Here is a 14,661-nt window from a genome sequence, read left to right as displayed (position 1 = left end):
GTTAATTAAACAACTGATGATGCTGTTGGTGTTGCTGCTGCTGCTGCTGCTGCTGCTGCTGCTGCAACATCCCAGGCACCTGCAACAATAATTGCATTATTCATGAGTTGTCGCATGTGTGTCGGCTGCTATTTCGAGCAACTCAATTTCATAATAAGTGAGTTTGTAATGCCATAAACAACAGCCGCCAAGTTCAAGAACTCAATTAAGCCGGCGAATCCAAGGAGTCGCAAAGAAGCCGAGAGAATCCCCATGAGAATCGCGCGCTCTGTGCCATCGTTAATCTTACATGCAAATTCATATTAAAACTATGCCCTTGCCCTGTCTTTTTCCCAACTGCCGCAGCAAAAAAGTTGTTAATTTTGTATGCCAACTGTAAGAGTACTTTGAGTCCCAACTACTCCGACCCCTCCACTCTGTGCCACTGCATTGCGCACTGCTTCTCATTGCAATAACATTTTGTTTATTTGAACTTTCCTGGCGGTGTGCAAGAGGATTTCAGCAGAGTACTTCTCTACCCTTACCACATATATCCACATCCATTCCGACAGAGATGAGTACGAAATGATAATAACAAGTGAATTGAATTAGAGAAATGTGGCTGAATATATATGCACGCAAATTTAATGGCAGGAATTCGGTTGGGAATACTTTTATTTGGTTTGAGTGTCCTGAATGGATTTTTATTTAAGCTGAGGTTTCATTTACCAAATAACTCTTTTGGATACAATTTTAGCAATTCAATTACATAAGTTTAATTTGCTTTAAACACCAAGGAATCTAAACCATGTGAAAAATACTATGAATACTGATTAGGAACTTAAATAACTGCGTTTATAACCATTTAACTACCTGAACTTATCATCTGAACTTATCATCTTTTGCTACAAGAACTCTATTTTCTTGATATTATATTTATCTTATATACATTTTTCAAAACTTAATTCAATCAACTCATTTTCTTTCTCGATTTCGGGGCTGCACCGTTGAGAATGGAAATGCAAATGCAAATGTCAATGCTGTGTGTTGGATTTTTCTTTTTTGCAGAGCGACAGAGAAAGTTTGTCTCGCCGCCAGCCACCGAAAATAAACAAGTAAACATGTATGAAAAATGCTAATGAGCCTCTACGTAATTAAAATCACACACCCACATTTGCTCATATTTGTACTCACTTTAGTAACTCACATTTGCACTCGCACACACAGGTGTGTGCTAACGCTGGATTTCCCCTCCCCACCCGCAAAAAGGTGATGCAATTTCAACTAATTAGAATTTTATTAACTAGAAAACGGACAGATTGCCAGTTGGCAAGTTTTCCAAATGCGGGAGGACTCGAAGCGACTCGACAGCCAAGCAAATAGTCGCCTGAATGCTAAACACTCGGAAACCATGTCAGATCCAATCTGCATAACAAATGTAGAATCCAAATTCGAATCTAAAGCCCCGAAACAAACGCTTTCAAGGCCAAAGCCAGAGAAACAAACAAAAAAATGTATATATGCACAAATATCGAAAAGTTGCATAGGCATAATTTGACACTAATCCCGAAAAGCAGAGGAAAACAATAAGTCGGGTTCTCTACGATTCGGGGTTTTTGGTCTTGCCAATCATTTGACAAGTAGTGAATGAGTTTAATATTTGACTGCAAAAATATTTAGCAAATGTGCAATATGAATTATTGTTTAGCTAAATGTTTTATTAGTTTCAATAATACGGCAGACATTATCATTATAAAAACGAACACAGGAAAGCTTAAGTTAAGTAAAATTCAAGAATTTTGGGATTAGTTATGAGTTGTTTACAAAAATATTTATAAATATCGAATATTTGAAGCCTAGTTATGATCGCTTTTCGATTCGATCTTTTAATTGAATTGCTAAACTTGGAACTGCAACTACTTATATTTATTTATTTTAAAACTATTTTATTTAAATACATACATGGCGTATACTTAATTTAAGAGTTTTCAAATTAAGTATACGACATGTATGCTAGATCTATATATCTTATCTATGTAAACGTACACAGGAAAGTTCAGGATTTTTTGGGTTTAATTTTTATTTAAATAATCTCATATTAAAAAATTCATTCAAAGAATGAAAATACTTTAAGCTTTTTTATAATAGATTTGAGATTCGATCTTATAATTCAATTGCAAGCTTCAGCCTCCCCAAGTTAGTTTCCTTTCTTGTTTAGATTTTCATTAAAGCGACCAAAAATTTGCTGACATATATTGTTTTCAGTTTTTCATAGATTTTTTTTTCACAAGAAACTTAAAAAACTTTATTTTTTAAGATTACGCTCCACAAAACATGAAATAAACTAAATTAAATAGATGTATTGCCTCTGGCTACTTATAGACATCAGTCCACCTCGATTTCTAAGAGTCTCTGAGTCATTTTAAAATAATTTAATAACTACATAATATTATACATATTTTACATATATATCTTTTAAGTCACACACTACTTTTAATAAACTAGTGAAAACAAAAAACTACCAAAGCTTCGATGGCAAGTTTAAGACGCGACCAAAGCCATTCATATGCAGCTTGTGGGGCTTGTAGAAAGTTTTGGGAAAACTGATAAACCAGATTACTGTAGCGCATCCTGGCACAGTTTCAGTTTCCAGGACCACACACACTCACTGGCAGAAAGACAGTCAGCGATAGGATATTATAAACAAACTGTGCTATGCTCCCTCGTTCTTGTCTTTTCCATATTGTAGGCAATTTTATAGAGTGTGCAAGAGTAAAAATAATATACAAAAAAAACGAGAAAAATGTAAAACAACAAGTAAGCATAAAAAAGCGGAAAAGGGCAGGGGTAAGGGCGGGAAGCCGCAGTAGCAAAGGCAGCAAATTCGAATGAAAAACTTTCTAATGAGTCGGCATTACAATTTCAAATTTGTTGCGCAAATTATTATAAAAGTTTTTGTGTGCTGTGTGTGTGTGTGAGCTGAACAACATACTCAAACTTATATACGATCCTGGGATTGCCATACAAATGCCACAATAATTTCTACCACCACCCACCCACCGGTGGGAGGAGGCAAGGATGAAGTGGCAAAGTCCCGGAGTCAATTGCAGGAGGAGTAGCCTAGTTTTTTGTTATTTGACTGTTGCTACCTTTAGCCGGCTCAAATCCAGTCACTCAGCTTGGCATTTAATTATTAAATTATGTTTTCTGTGGAAATCGAGCGAAACTTTTGTGTAGGTGGTAGATTGCAGCACTTTCAAATTGAATGTTTCTGACTGTTTTTCTGAAATTTAAATTCCATTCCATTGTTCCACCCACCTGCACGTTGAAATTGTTTTAGTGGCATAAATAAAATGTAAAAAACGTGTAAATGTTGCCCAGGTCAGGCTGGCCAACAATTCGCACCTAATTTAGTTTATTATTTCATGATTTCATTTATTTTTCGCCTGCGGTCGCTCGAAAATTGTTGGCCAAAGTGGATTAGAGTCGGTTTGGGGCCGTAAAAGAAATTTAAACTTTTCCGCCCAGCTTTTTTATTATGCGTTAAAAAAAAATGAGAAAGAGAAAGAATTGTTGCATGCTGTTTTGAATATTTAAATCATTTTATTTGCCACGCCACTTAGCGAGAACAGCAGCATCCAGGATACAGAATTCAAGCTGGCAAAAAGCGCCTGCACTTCTTCCTGCTCTCGTGGCCAAATCAATTATTTAGGGAAAATGTCAGCCAAATCTGTGCCGAGTTTGCTTGTGTCGCGTTATGAATTTAGATTAAACAATTTGGCCATCAGGCCTTGCTCTATGCAAAATGAATGCACAACTCGATTTCACTTTGTTTTCGTTTCGCTTTGTTAAACTTTTGTTTATTTGTTGGGCATTTTTCAATTCTTAAAAAGTAAACCACAAAATTATTGGGAGGTGTTGAGCCTTTGTATGACATATATCCCTGAGTTGTGGTATAATTATTTAATTAAACATCAATTAATTGTTAAGGCTAACAATTATTGGAAATAATTAATTGCCGATGTGATATCTATGTTTGATTAAAATATGAGTGCTTTATTTTTTGTCCTGACGCTTAATAATATATACATATTCCTTGGTATATTTTTATTTGTCAACCATTTTATATTAATTAGCAATAAGTAATCAGCAACACTATTAAATAGATTCAGGCTGATAAGCTTAAACTATACTGAATTTAAATATTTTATCTATTTGTTAACTTTATACTTATCTCTAGTATAAATTTACAATTTCATAGCTTCCATTAGGAGTAAGAACTTAATCGATTTCCGATTTGCTTGAGCAGAAAGCAAACGTTCCCATTTTGTGACACCGAGCAAGTGGCTTTTGAGACAATTATGTTCTGATTACACACGTTTTAGCTGCCATCGGACACCATTCCGATTCCGGATTGAATGCCCCCTTACCTCACCTCACCTCACCTCACCTCCTGGCAGGACAATAGAACGTGGTCCTGCACCTTTTGTTAATTGCAGTTGCTGGCGTCTTCTGGTCAATGAGCCGGCGGAAGCTCGAATGGCACTTGCTGTGCATTCGACATTAGTTCGTTAGCACCGGCAAATGGTCAACAGCAAAGACCCTCGAGGACCCCTAGGAGCGGCGACCTCTTGGCCAGAAGTCAGCACAGCCAGCAAAAATGTCAACTTGAGGCAAAGAAAGGACTAACAGACAAAGGCTAAATACAAGTACATATATATACATATATTTGTATGGAAGGATATATGCCAGGTGGGATGTGGGGCCAAAGGGTGAAGTATAACAAAAGAGCTGAAAATTAAAAAGAGACAAGCAATTAAAATGGCTTACAACCGGGCGGACAAGGGGTAAATCGTGGGCGGGTACGGGCAGGAGGCAGGAGGCAGGAGGCAGGAGCGGTAACAGCTGTAACTGTAATTGTTGTTGCCCCTGCAGGATAATTGCCGACAGGATGCAACGCACGCGACTACTTCCGCTTGGCAGGCGCTCCATCCTCGGTAGCCATTCCGGTCTCCTGGCCCGGTTAACCCATTCACGCCCAAAGCCAAGTGCAAATTATTCAGGCCCTAGGATGTGTGGAATAGGATAGTGAACAAACTGATCAATAACTTTGCCACAAAGAAAAGTTAAATTTCTGTATTGTGCTAACTCCACTAAACTTTATTTTTGTATTTATGCAAAACATTTTGTAGCTGTAGTCTTAATATACCTAAAATGTATAGTTTTAATCCTGTTTTAGAATAAGAGCAACGTATTTTCATTTATTTATTTATTCAGCCATCAATTTCAATAGCCAAAAAAAAATATTATTAAATAGTATCATATTTTCCCCAGCAAATATAAAATTGATATTAATTTCGATTGATTATTTGTCATATTAAATTAAATACTCTTATGTGTATTTATTAATATACAAAACTTTAAATCATTGTTATTATCCATATTTCCTACGATTTTAAATACGAAATTTGTTGTAAAATTCCATGCGGGGCAACCAAGGGTTAAATGGCAGAGATAAAAAGGGTTTCCCGGCAACTCATAACGGTGGCACATTTTACGAAATAAATGGCGAGCCGAGTGCAACAGAAATTAATGGCAGTGCAAACAACAAAAGCCCCTGCTTGCCACTCCTCTTGCTCCGACCAAAGGCTCCGGCTCCGGCTCTGGCTCTGGCTCCGGCTCTGGCTCCGGCTCAGACAGAGCTCAGTCCCGGACTACCCGCTGCACTATGGACCCGTACCCGTACCCGTACCCGTACCCGTACCCCGACCCGGACCCGGACCTGGACCCGAACCCACCTTCCTGCACCCCGAAATGCTCTGTGTCTCTGCCTTCGCTGATGCGTAAGTTGTCAGTTGTTGAATGGCCCAGCCCAGTTGTGGGCTGCCTGATCCTCTGCTGCCTCCCTCCCTACCCTGCCCCATTGTCCTTGCTGCTCCTGTGAAACATCTGCGGCTGATTCTGGCTCTGGCGTTGCTTTTACCACTGACCAGGACTTTGCATAATGCGCATACGCTGCGAAAGCCGTCGGCAGCTTTACGCCACTGAGTGTTACTTCCGGCTTTAAGGAGCTACGGCCAACTGCTCTGGCTAGGACAATTACAACAATTGGTTGTAACAACGCGAATAACACCATAGTCACCTGAAAAAATAGCAACTGAGATTGGTTAAGAGTTTTGGAGCTACGACCGGGGATTACTTATTACATTATGCAGCAGTTTTTTTCACTTTTTAAGTTCAGAAACATTTATGAAAAAATTAATAATATCATTGAATTGTAGGTTTTTACTAGCATATATAAATAAATTGGACATTTGATTTATAAATAAATATAAACAAGAAAGCTATCGAGTTGCCGAAGAATGTATACCCTTGCAGATAGACATAGGATCAAGGACTCGAACGTACAATCGATCTTACAATTAGTCATTAATATATTGTTTCTTTGGAAATCTTTTTTTGTGTTGACTTGTATAGAATAGCAGCACAATGGGCTTTAATTTATAATTGTTAATTTAAATATATATATATATATATCGAATATACAAAAAAAAAAAATTAATTAAAATAAGCGAACTCTAGATATATTATATGGACATTTCTATATGCTAATTTTTTTGATAAATCAATGTTTTTCAATTATCATAACTAAGCCAAAAATGAATTAATTTCAATTAGGCAAGCATTTTTTTGCTAGTTTCTATAGGGCTAATTTGTATACTGAGTTTTAAAATTTTAAAAATTACATCTTTTATCAAAATTTAAAATTTTAACGATGTAACCCCTAATAAAATGTTGAAAAAATTATCAAAATTTATTTTTCTACTAGACAGAGCTATATTTATTCAACTGTTGATGCTGATCAATAATATATATGATTTATAGGGTCGAAAATGACTCCTTCACTTGGTTTCAAGCTTCTGACTAATATTATAATACCTTGAAAAAGAGTATAAAAACCATAACTCAACGATTGTGTTAACAGAATCTATATTAATTTATAATTTTAATTCGCATTTCTATGATTTTTGTGATCAAAAGATTCATACAACTAACCAAACTCCATGTGAACCCATCAAACCTACCTCAAACCGAGGATACCCTCGATCTCACTTAAGAAACGAGGGGAGAAAATGGGATTGCGGATTGGAGCCCATAATGAAATACATGGCATATGCGGAGACCCGGAGCAGCCGAACAATGTGTGAATGCAACTCCACAGCCGGTCGTGGCTCCGGCATCCTGTGCAGCTCATTCGTCCGTCCGTCCGTCCGTTCGTCCATCCGGCAGTTCCCCGGCTCTCCGTTTCTCCGTCTCTCCGTCTCCCCGGGACGATGGCAATCATAATAATGGCACACAATTTAACAGCATTGCATATCGGAAGGAAATCTCGGTGGCCGCAATCTGTGCCTCTCGTCTTCGGGCAACTGCGACTTGGGCAACCGGACTCATTGCATTTGCCTACTTATGTATGTACTCTGGCCGGAGGCGGATGAAGGGCCCGGGCTCGGGCACCGGCACTGCAGCCCGGTTAAATGGGTCACTTTGACCGCTGCACAAATGACAATTGCCGGTCAGCAAATCCTGGGGAATTGCTGCAGTTGTTGGCCCGGCTTAAATGCATATGCATTAACCAAATAAATTATGCATTTTTCGCACATAAAATTCTGTCGCAGTCGGGTTTCCCACGAAACTGCCATGGGACATGGCCGGAGAAGCAACGGAGTCATCATGACATGGCTCCCCCAAGATTGCCTACTTCCGTCGGCAACGTGGTTATTAAAGTGTCACCTGGAAACCAGGCAGCCTGGGCGGACTTGCATCTAATGAACAAACCGGGTGACAGGCAAAAAATCTCAATATTTCAACCTCCTGCAAAAGGTACCATGTTTTATTACCAAAAAAGACGAAAAAGATGAAGCTAAAACACAGGTCGTTTGAGTTCATTTTTAAAATAGAATTTTACATAAAAAGTGTTGTTTAAAAGTTCTAAATTATATCTATAGCAACGCGTTTAATTCTTTAAAAAATGAAACAGTAAAAATGTCTCTCAAACACTCTTACCTAGACATTAATACCCGCCTGACACTGAATCACCTGAAGCCTGGTCATTTGAACAGTGGAACGGAAGGGTATGGCAACAGCTCGGTCATGGCCAGGCGGAGTCACGGCTACCTCAAAGTCCCTGCCCGGCTTCGCCTATTTCTTCCGACAACGTGTCCGCGACGTGGTCCGCTTTGATTGCAGTCACCAATTAGCGTAATATTCGCAATATGCTTTGTCTGTGAATTCATTTTTATTATTTTTCCTTCGCCCTTTGAGGCAGCAGGAGCAGCAGAAGCAGCAGTAAGCCTGAGAGGCATCTCCTATACCAATTCCAATTCCCATCCTGCGCATATTGACCGGCAGTGTCATGGCAAAAAGTTTCCAGCGGCAGATGGTTTTAATTGCTCCTCGGGATGTTTTTTGCCAAGTCTTTGAAAATTAGTTTAAAGCATTTGAGAGCGAGGCCAAGCAACTAATTGATATTGCTAAATATTTATGGCTGGGGGTTGGAGAAGTGGGGCTGGCAGTGCAATTTAACAAATGGAAAATCCCGGAAATGCAAATTGGAGCAGAAGCAGCGACAGCAGAAAGCGGCAACAAAGTGCTCACTGAAACCGGAGAGTTGCAAAGAAATTAGCAGATTCAAATGTGTGTCATGCACTCAACTTAACAGCGCCAGGTGAGTGCCCTTTCCCGGCCCAAACATTCTCTGGCTGGTGCTGATAAATCCACTCGCACGTCATGCTCATCCAAGATGGCCGGCGTAACGATCCGGTCCGCCATGACAGCGCTGTGCACACGGTGTTCTTTGGCCAAGTGTCCGGTCCGTCGAACTGCGATATCGTTCCGGCAGAATGTAAACAATGGGCGTTGAAACCAGAGGGCCTTATCAGTAAACAAACGGGGGAAAATAGATAGGAGGTTAAGCAATCGATACCCAGGTAGAATCACGCCGCAGCAAGCACCGGGCGATTAACAGATTTGAAGGGCTTTAATGCTATGCACACAGTCCATTAGGCAACTTATTGTTAGACTTAACCCTAGACATTCCTTATAAATCCCTATATACACACAAAAATCGAGAGTGAGGTACAGCTACTCCTCATCTTTGATGCAATTCTCGACCAGTTCCCGCAGATTGGGATTCTCCATGGCCGCAGCTATGCGTTCCTTGTCATTAATTTGCTTGTTGACTGTTTGGATAGAACAATAAATGAATAAATGTATATCTTTTAGTGGAGGATTTAGGCTCACTTTCTTCCTCCGTTTGATGGGCTCCCTTCTTGATGTATATATCCAGTTTGATGTTGTGCGGCAGACCACGTTCTACTTTCACGCGTATGCAGAGTCCAATTAAAGTGGCCAGGGAGCAATGGGGCACTGTGGGGTTGAATTCGATGCGCACCTGTGTTAATTACATGGATAGTCATTAAATTGTGCTTTAGGTACTTCTTATGAGCAAAAGAATGTTATAAACTTTAAATCGTAGTGTAACAGCGATTATTAAAGGAATTTTTTCTACGGTAAAATTGTGAATTATTGTGAAAATAATCACGAGGATTATCACTTATCAGTTTAACGAAATTAATAACCTACCACAGAGACATTCGAGCGCGTGGGGGGCATCACGAAGATGCCCTCCTCGTAAATTACATTCAGATCCTCCAGCGTGCACGGCTTCTCCGGATCGCGAATCCCTCGCAACAGATCTATGGACGACACAAGAAAGTTAAGGTTACATAATTTTTGGTCAGGTGTAAAGTCTTCAAACCGTATATGGTCTCCTGCAGGTCTGTGGCATTCCTGTAGCCCAGCTCGTGGAGCAGCGCATCCTCTCCGAAGGCAATGGCCTCATCATCCATCGACATCTGGCTCGTTTTGCGCACTAACTCGTCGGCAGAGTTCCCGCGTCCGCCGCTGCTGCTGATACTGCCGCTGCTGTTGCTGCCGCTGGCACTGATGCCGCTACCGCTGCCACTTGTACCGCCGCACGATGACGACGTCACGGCTGTGCTCGCACTGACGCTGCCGCTGTCCGATTCGGAGAGCTTACGCTTGATGTAGGACAGCATGTTTGGCACCTTGGGACCGCTTATCTCTCACGGTTTTATCTTTTTCTGTGTCTGCACGGGTGTATGCGGGTGTGCGATGGTGTGCAATCAATGGAGCATAATTCCTTAGGTTGGTTTTAGTTTATGATACTATATTTTGCTTGTTTAAGCACTTAATTTCACTATAATTTCATTAAAGGTCTTTGATTTGTGAAAATGATGCGCATCAGCTGGTTTTTGTTTGTGTGCAACTACTCTGACAGCTGGACTTCTGCGCGCGACAGTCTGGCAAGGCCACGTGAAGGTGGCAGCACCGTTTGCCAACACTGGCTGTTATCAGTTCTGCAGTGCGCTTCCAGCTTAGTTTTTGTTGTTGCGGCTAAAGTTTCACCGGCTATTTTCAGCCGTAATTATTTGCAGAAATTAATTAGAATTTGGCATAAGCCATCGTTGGTTTCAAGGGTTATTCCATCGACCCACATCCACAGCCACATTAAATTTTATACACTCTTTATAAAATCGCAAAGTGGTCATAGAGCTTTTTGCCAAAATCTACAGGTGCAGCTCATATCGTACCCAAGTTAACTTTTATCATCAAGCAGGCCGTGGGCTTCGAGCAAACTTCAGCCGACTTGTCAAGCCGGGAGCTGCCTTCTGAAATAATTCATTCCGTTTTAGTTAGTCCTACGATTTGTTTCTTATTTGTGAAAGCTCGTCGAACGGAAGCAAATCTCGCTTTACCCTTTTGAAAAATAAAGGAAAAAGTTCGTAAAAAGCGAAAGAGCCCATCGAAATTAACACGAAAAGGAATTTAATAAAAGTGAGTGTGAAATAAAATCAGTGATTGCGGTGAGTACGTTCTGTGTGTGTGTGTGCGTGTGGAAGTGGAGCAGGGCCGAAGGAAGATGGCGTTCCTGGAAGGGAACCGCTGCTCTCCCTGTGGCTTCAACCGACTCCAAGAAGTCAGTGGCCGGCACTTCGTGAACGAATCTCAAAGCGGATCGCGGTCTTTTGGAGAAAATATTTTTTCCTCCATCTTTGTGAAAAGAAATTAAACGTCAAACGTCATTATTTTTTTTTTTCTTCCTTCATTTCATTTTCTCATCACCTCGATTTGAACAGTTCGTATAGGAGAAAAATGGTTGCCGATAACAGCGATGCTACTGGAGTTACCATTGCCCCCGCCGACCAGTCTTCGGTGGTCTTGGTCGAGAAGGATGAACTGCCAGTAGGCGACTACCTCCTGGTGGCTATCGACATAGACACCACTGGACGTCGTTTAATTGACGAGGTAAGATCCCCTCGTCCGCGACTTGGAAGGAGTCGGACCTAACCCCACTTTTGCTATGCCCACAGATCGTCCAGCTGGCTGCCTATACACCTTCCGACCACTTCGAACAGTACATCATGCCCTATATGAATCTAAATCCAGCTGCGCGCCAGCGCCATCAAGTTCGTGTTATTTCGATTGGCTTTTATCGTATGCTTAAGTCGATGCAGACTTTTAAGGTAAGTTATTCGGGATTTTTTTCATATTGGGAATTTAGAAATATGAAGGTGTCAATCCCCTCTAATATAGTAAGAAGAAGATGCCTCTGCATCTTATTTCCTTAGAAAATTGGATCTAATTTGATGCCATGCATTTTTAGAAAATCTTTTTTAGGCTTATTTTTAATTTTACAAAAATCTGACAGCTGTCAATTAGAGAAATTGCCTAAAATCGCTTATTTCTTAAAAATACATATGTATCAGCTTAAAATTAACTTTATAAAAGGTTCAGGAAACTAAAATATAATATAATAGCAATAATAATAATAAAAGAAAATGAGAACATGTAATTTTTTCGTATGACATTTAATCGATTTATATACAAAATAAATATTCCTTGAATTTGTATACATTTTCTCATTCCTAGATCATCAAATCAAAGTCAGAGATCGCCGCTTTGAAGGACTTCCTCAATTGGCTAGAGCAGCTGATGGCGAAGGAGGGCTCCCGCTCGGAAGGGATTGTGCTGATCTACCACGAGGAGCGCAAGTTCATTCCGTACATGATTTTGGAGTCCCTTAAGAAGTACGGCTTGCTTGACCGATTCACCAAGACCGTCAAGGCCTTCGCCAACAGCCTTAACCTGGCCAAGGCCTCCATTGGCGATACTAACATCAAAAACTATAGTCTGCGCAAGCTCTCGAAGCTCTTGTCCAAGTCCAAGGAGGACTCGTCAGGCAGCTCGGTCTCTCCATCCGGTTCCGGCTCCGGATCGGTATCAACATCCACGGAGGCCATCGACAGCACCGCTGCCGATAACAATAGCAGCAGCAGCAGCAACTTTGAGAAACGCTCCGTCAAGAGTGGCGTTAAGTACGAGCGTGAACAGTTCGAAGGAAATGCTAGCGTGCGTGCCAAGATGGCTTTCAATGTTGCCCTCCAGTTGAGCAATGCAGAGCGCAAGTCTGAGCCAGAGTCCTCGGAGGCTCTGGAGAACCTTTTAAACGCTCTGAAGCCATTTGCTAAGCTAGTTGGATCCGATGTCCAGGAACTGGACACCCAGAACGAGAACCTGGAGCGCCAGAACTCCTTCCGTCCGGTCTTTCTCAACTATTTTAAGACCACTTTGTACCACCGTGTACGCGCTGTCAAGTTCCGCATCGTGTTGGCGGAGAACGGGTTTGATCTCAACTCCTTGAACGCCATCTGGACGGATAAGGGCACCGAGGGTCTCGACATGGCCCTGCAGTCGATCGAAACACTGAAGACCGAAGACAAGTCAGAGCTTATAGAGCTATTGGACAGCTTCTTCGATCCCAATAAGACCACAATCAAACCGGTGGTTAAGTCGAACAACAATAACAACAATCGTCGCCGCAATCGCCGCAACGTAAACCAGCCCGGGCATAAGAACGGGATGATCAGCTCTCGTTCTACCAGCACCGAGTTCGGAGCCGGAGGGGACAAGTCGCAGAGCGTGTCCTCGCTGCCGGACTCCACCACCAAGTCGTCATCGCCCAACAAGACTGCGGCGGGGCGTCCACAGCGCAAGCGCAACACCCGCCATAGTGTCGGCAGTGTCAACGAGTCGAAGGTGTTGGATGCTGATGCAACCCCCATCAAGGCGGATCTCAACAATACGGCCCCAGCTGCCATACAGCCGCCATCGCCCGCCCCGGTGCCCATTGTGGCTTCAAACTAAACACCTTTTGGTGGCTCTGTAAAGTAAATACCCCAGTTAATCCTTTGCCAGTTGCTCTGTAGATCAAGTAGTTGCCGAGGGTGTAATCACTCGGGTAGATTGTTAATTATTTTTACGACTTACGCTATGCTTGTATAATTGAATTGTTTACATCAAATCGAAATGAAAATTCGATTGCAAATCTATAGCTTTTTCCAGCTATTAACAAAACTTATACACCACATTATCCAATTTACTGAGTTCGACAAGACTGAAATCGAGCAACATGAAAGCTGAAATTATACATAACTTTTACACATTTGTACACTTTTATTATAAATCAAAGTTTTATAGAAATACCTTTACCGCTTTTTGAATTCAGTAAAAAGTAGTCGATTGGCTTTTGCTAAAATTCTAATTTGTAATTTAACATTTCAGTAGAACTTTCGGGATGATAGAACACACGTATAACACCAATTAAAAAATGAACGGGAGAAGAAGAAAAGACTACAAGCGAACTTTTTCCTTATTGAAGAACTGCCACAGATCAGAAACAACCTCAAAATTATTGTGTAAGCACAAAATTTCAGTGTACTAACTATTACCACAAGTACGAAAGCCTGCACAAGCCACACTCACGAACATGTCGGTGAATGGATGCAGAATGGGTGAAGTGACCGTGATCGTCATCGTGATCTGTGTGTGGTAATGAGTGGCACGGCTTCAATTTGCTAATTAAAAGCAAGAACTGTTAATCGAGACGTTGTTGTAGAACCCGGGCGAAGCATTTGGAGGATGCTGCACTAACTACACGAGAGCAACATGCAATTATATCATTATAATGATGGAGAAGAAGGAAAAAGCCGCAAACCATAATATGATTGTACAGAAAAACCAAACCGCAGCGTTTAGGCATAGTTTTCCATACGAACAGATGCACAATATCGCCCCAGGATGGGCGATCGGAAAAATAGAGCCAGAAAACGCCTCGATGAAAATTTTGCATTGGACAGGCCTCCGCTCACACAAGAACCAACATAATATTCCCATCCCATACAGCCAGGCCTGGTCCAATGTTCAAAACTTTCACATTGATGAACTAGACCCAAATCCCATATTATGTACCTGCGAACGGATAACTCCCGACACTTACCACTCACTAGTACACGTAAATGTTCAAAACATTCACATTGATGACTAGACCCAAATCCCATCTTATGTACATGAGAACGGATAACTCCCGACACTTACCACTCACTAGTACACGTAAACTCCAAATAATTCAGCTGTCATATTTCATAATTCCATACGTACCACAAATTCAAAATGACAATGTGAAAACCAACGTAAATCTGTATAAGATGCGTGAATAAACGATTAAAATGTAAAAGGTGTGATTATCTGATATCACGGGTA

General features: G+C 41.1%; 2 protein-coding genes across 2 annotated transcripts; one reads left to right on the top strand and one right to left on the bottom strand.

Moving 5' to 3' along the window:
• Positions 1 to 8,967: 8,967 nt before the first annotated feature.
• galla-1 (cytosolic iron-sulfur assembly component galla-1) lies at positions 8,968 to 10,372 on the bottom strand. The gene is made up of 4 exons (XM_020951066.2): positions 9,797 to 10,372; positions 9,622 to 9,734; positions 9,280 to 9,430; positions 8,968 to 9,218 (listed from the first exon to the last, which is right to left on the bottom strand). Exons 1-4 carry the CDS (start codon positions 10,095 to 10,097, stop codon positions 9,121 to 9,123), a joined length of 663 nt encoding a protein of 220 aa, XP_020806725.1. The 5' UTR covers positions 10,098 to 10,372; the 3' UTR covers positions 8,968 to 9,120.
• Positions 10,373 to 10,433: 61 nt separating this feature from the next.
• On the top strand, positions 10,434 to 14,635 carry exu (maternal protein exuperantia). Its single transcript, XM_020951065.2, has 5 exons — positions 10,434 to 10,896; positions 11,199 to 11,367; positions 11,433 to 11,585; positions 11,992 to 13,289; positions 13,684 to 14,635. Exons 2-4 carry the CDS (start codon positions 11,215 to 11,217, stop codon positions 13,264 to 13,266), a joined length of 1,581 nt encoding a protein of 526 aa, XP_020806724.1. The 5' UTR covers positions 10,434 to 10,896; positions 11,199 to 11,214; the 3' UTR covers positions 13,267 to 13,289; positions 13,684 to 14,635.
• Positions 14,636 to 14,661: the final 26 nt, after the last annotated feature.

The sequence above is a fragment of the Drosophila serrata genome, unplaced genomic scaffold (genome assembly GCF_035046125.1).
Source record: "Drosophila serrata isolate PLE 108 unplaced genomic scaffold, ASM3504612v1 contig_184, whole genome shotgun sequence".
NCBI classification, from domain to species: Eukaryota; Metazoa; Arthropoda; class Insecta; order Diptera; family Drosophilidae; genus Drosophila; species Drosophila serrata.
The sequence above is the reverse complement of the archived record's forward strand: the minus strand, read 5'-3'. Positions and strand labels throughout refer to the sequence as shown.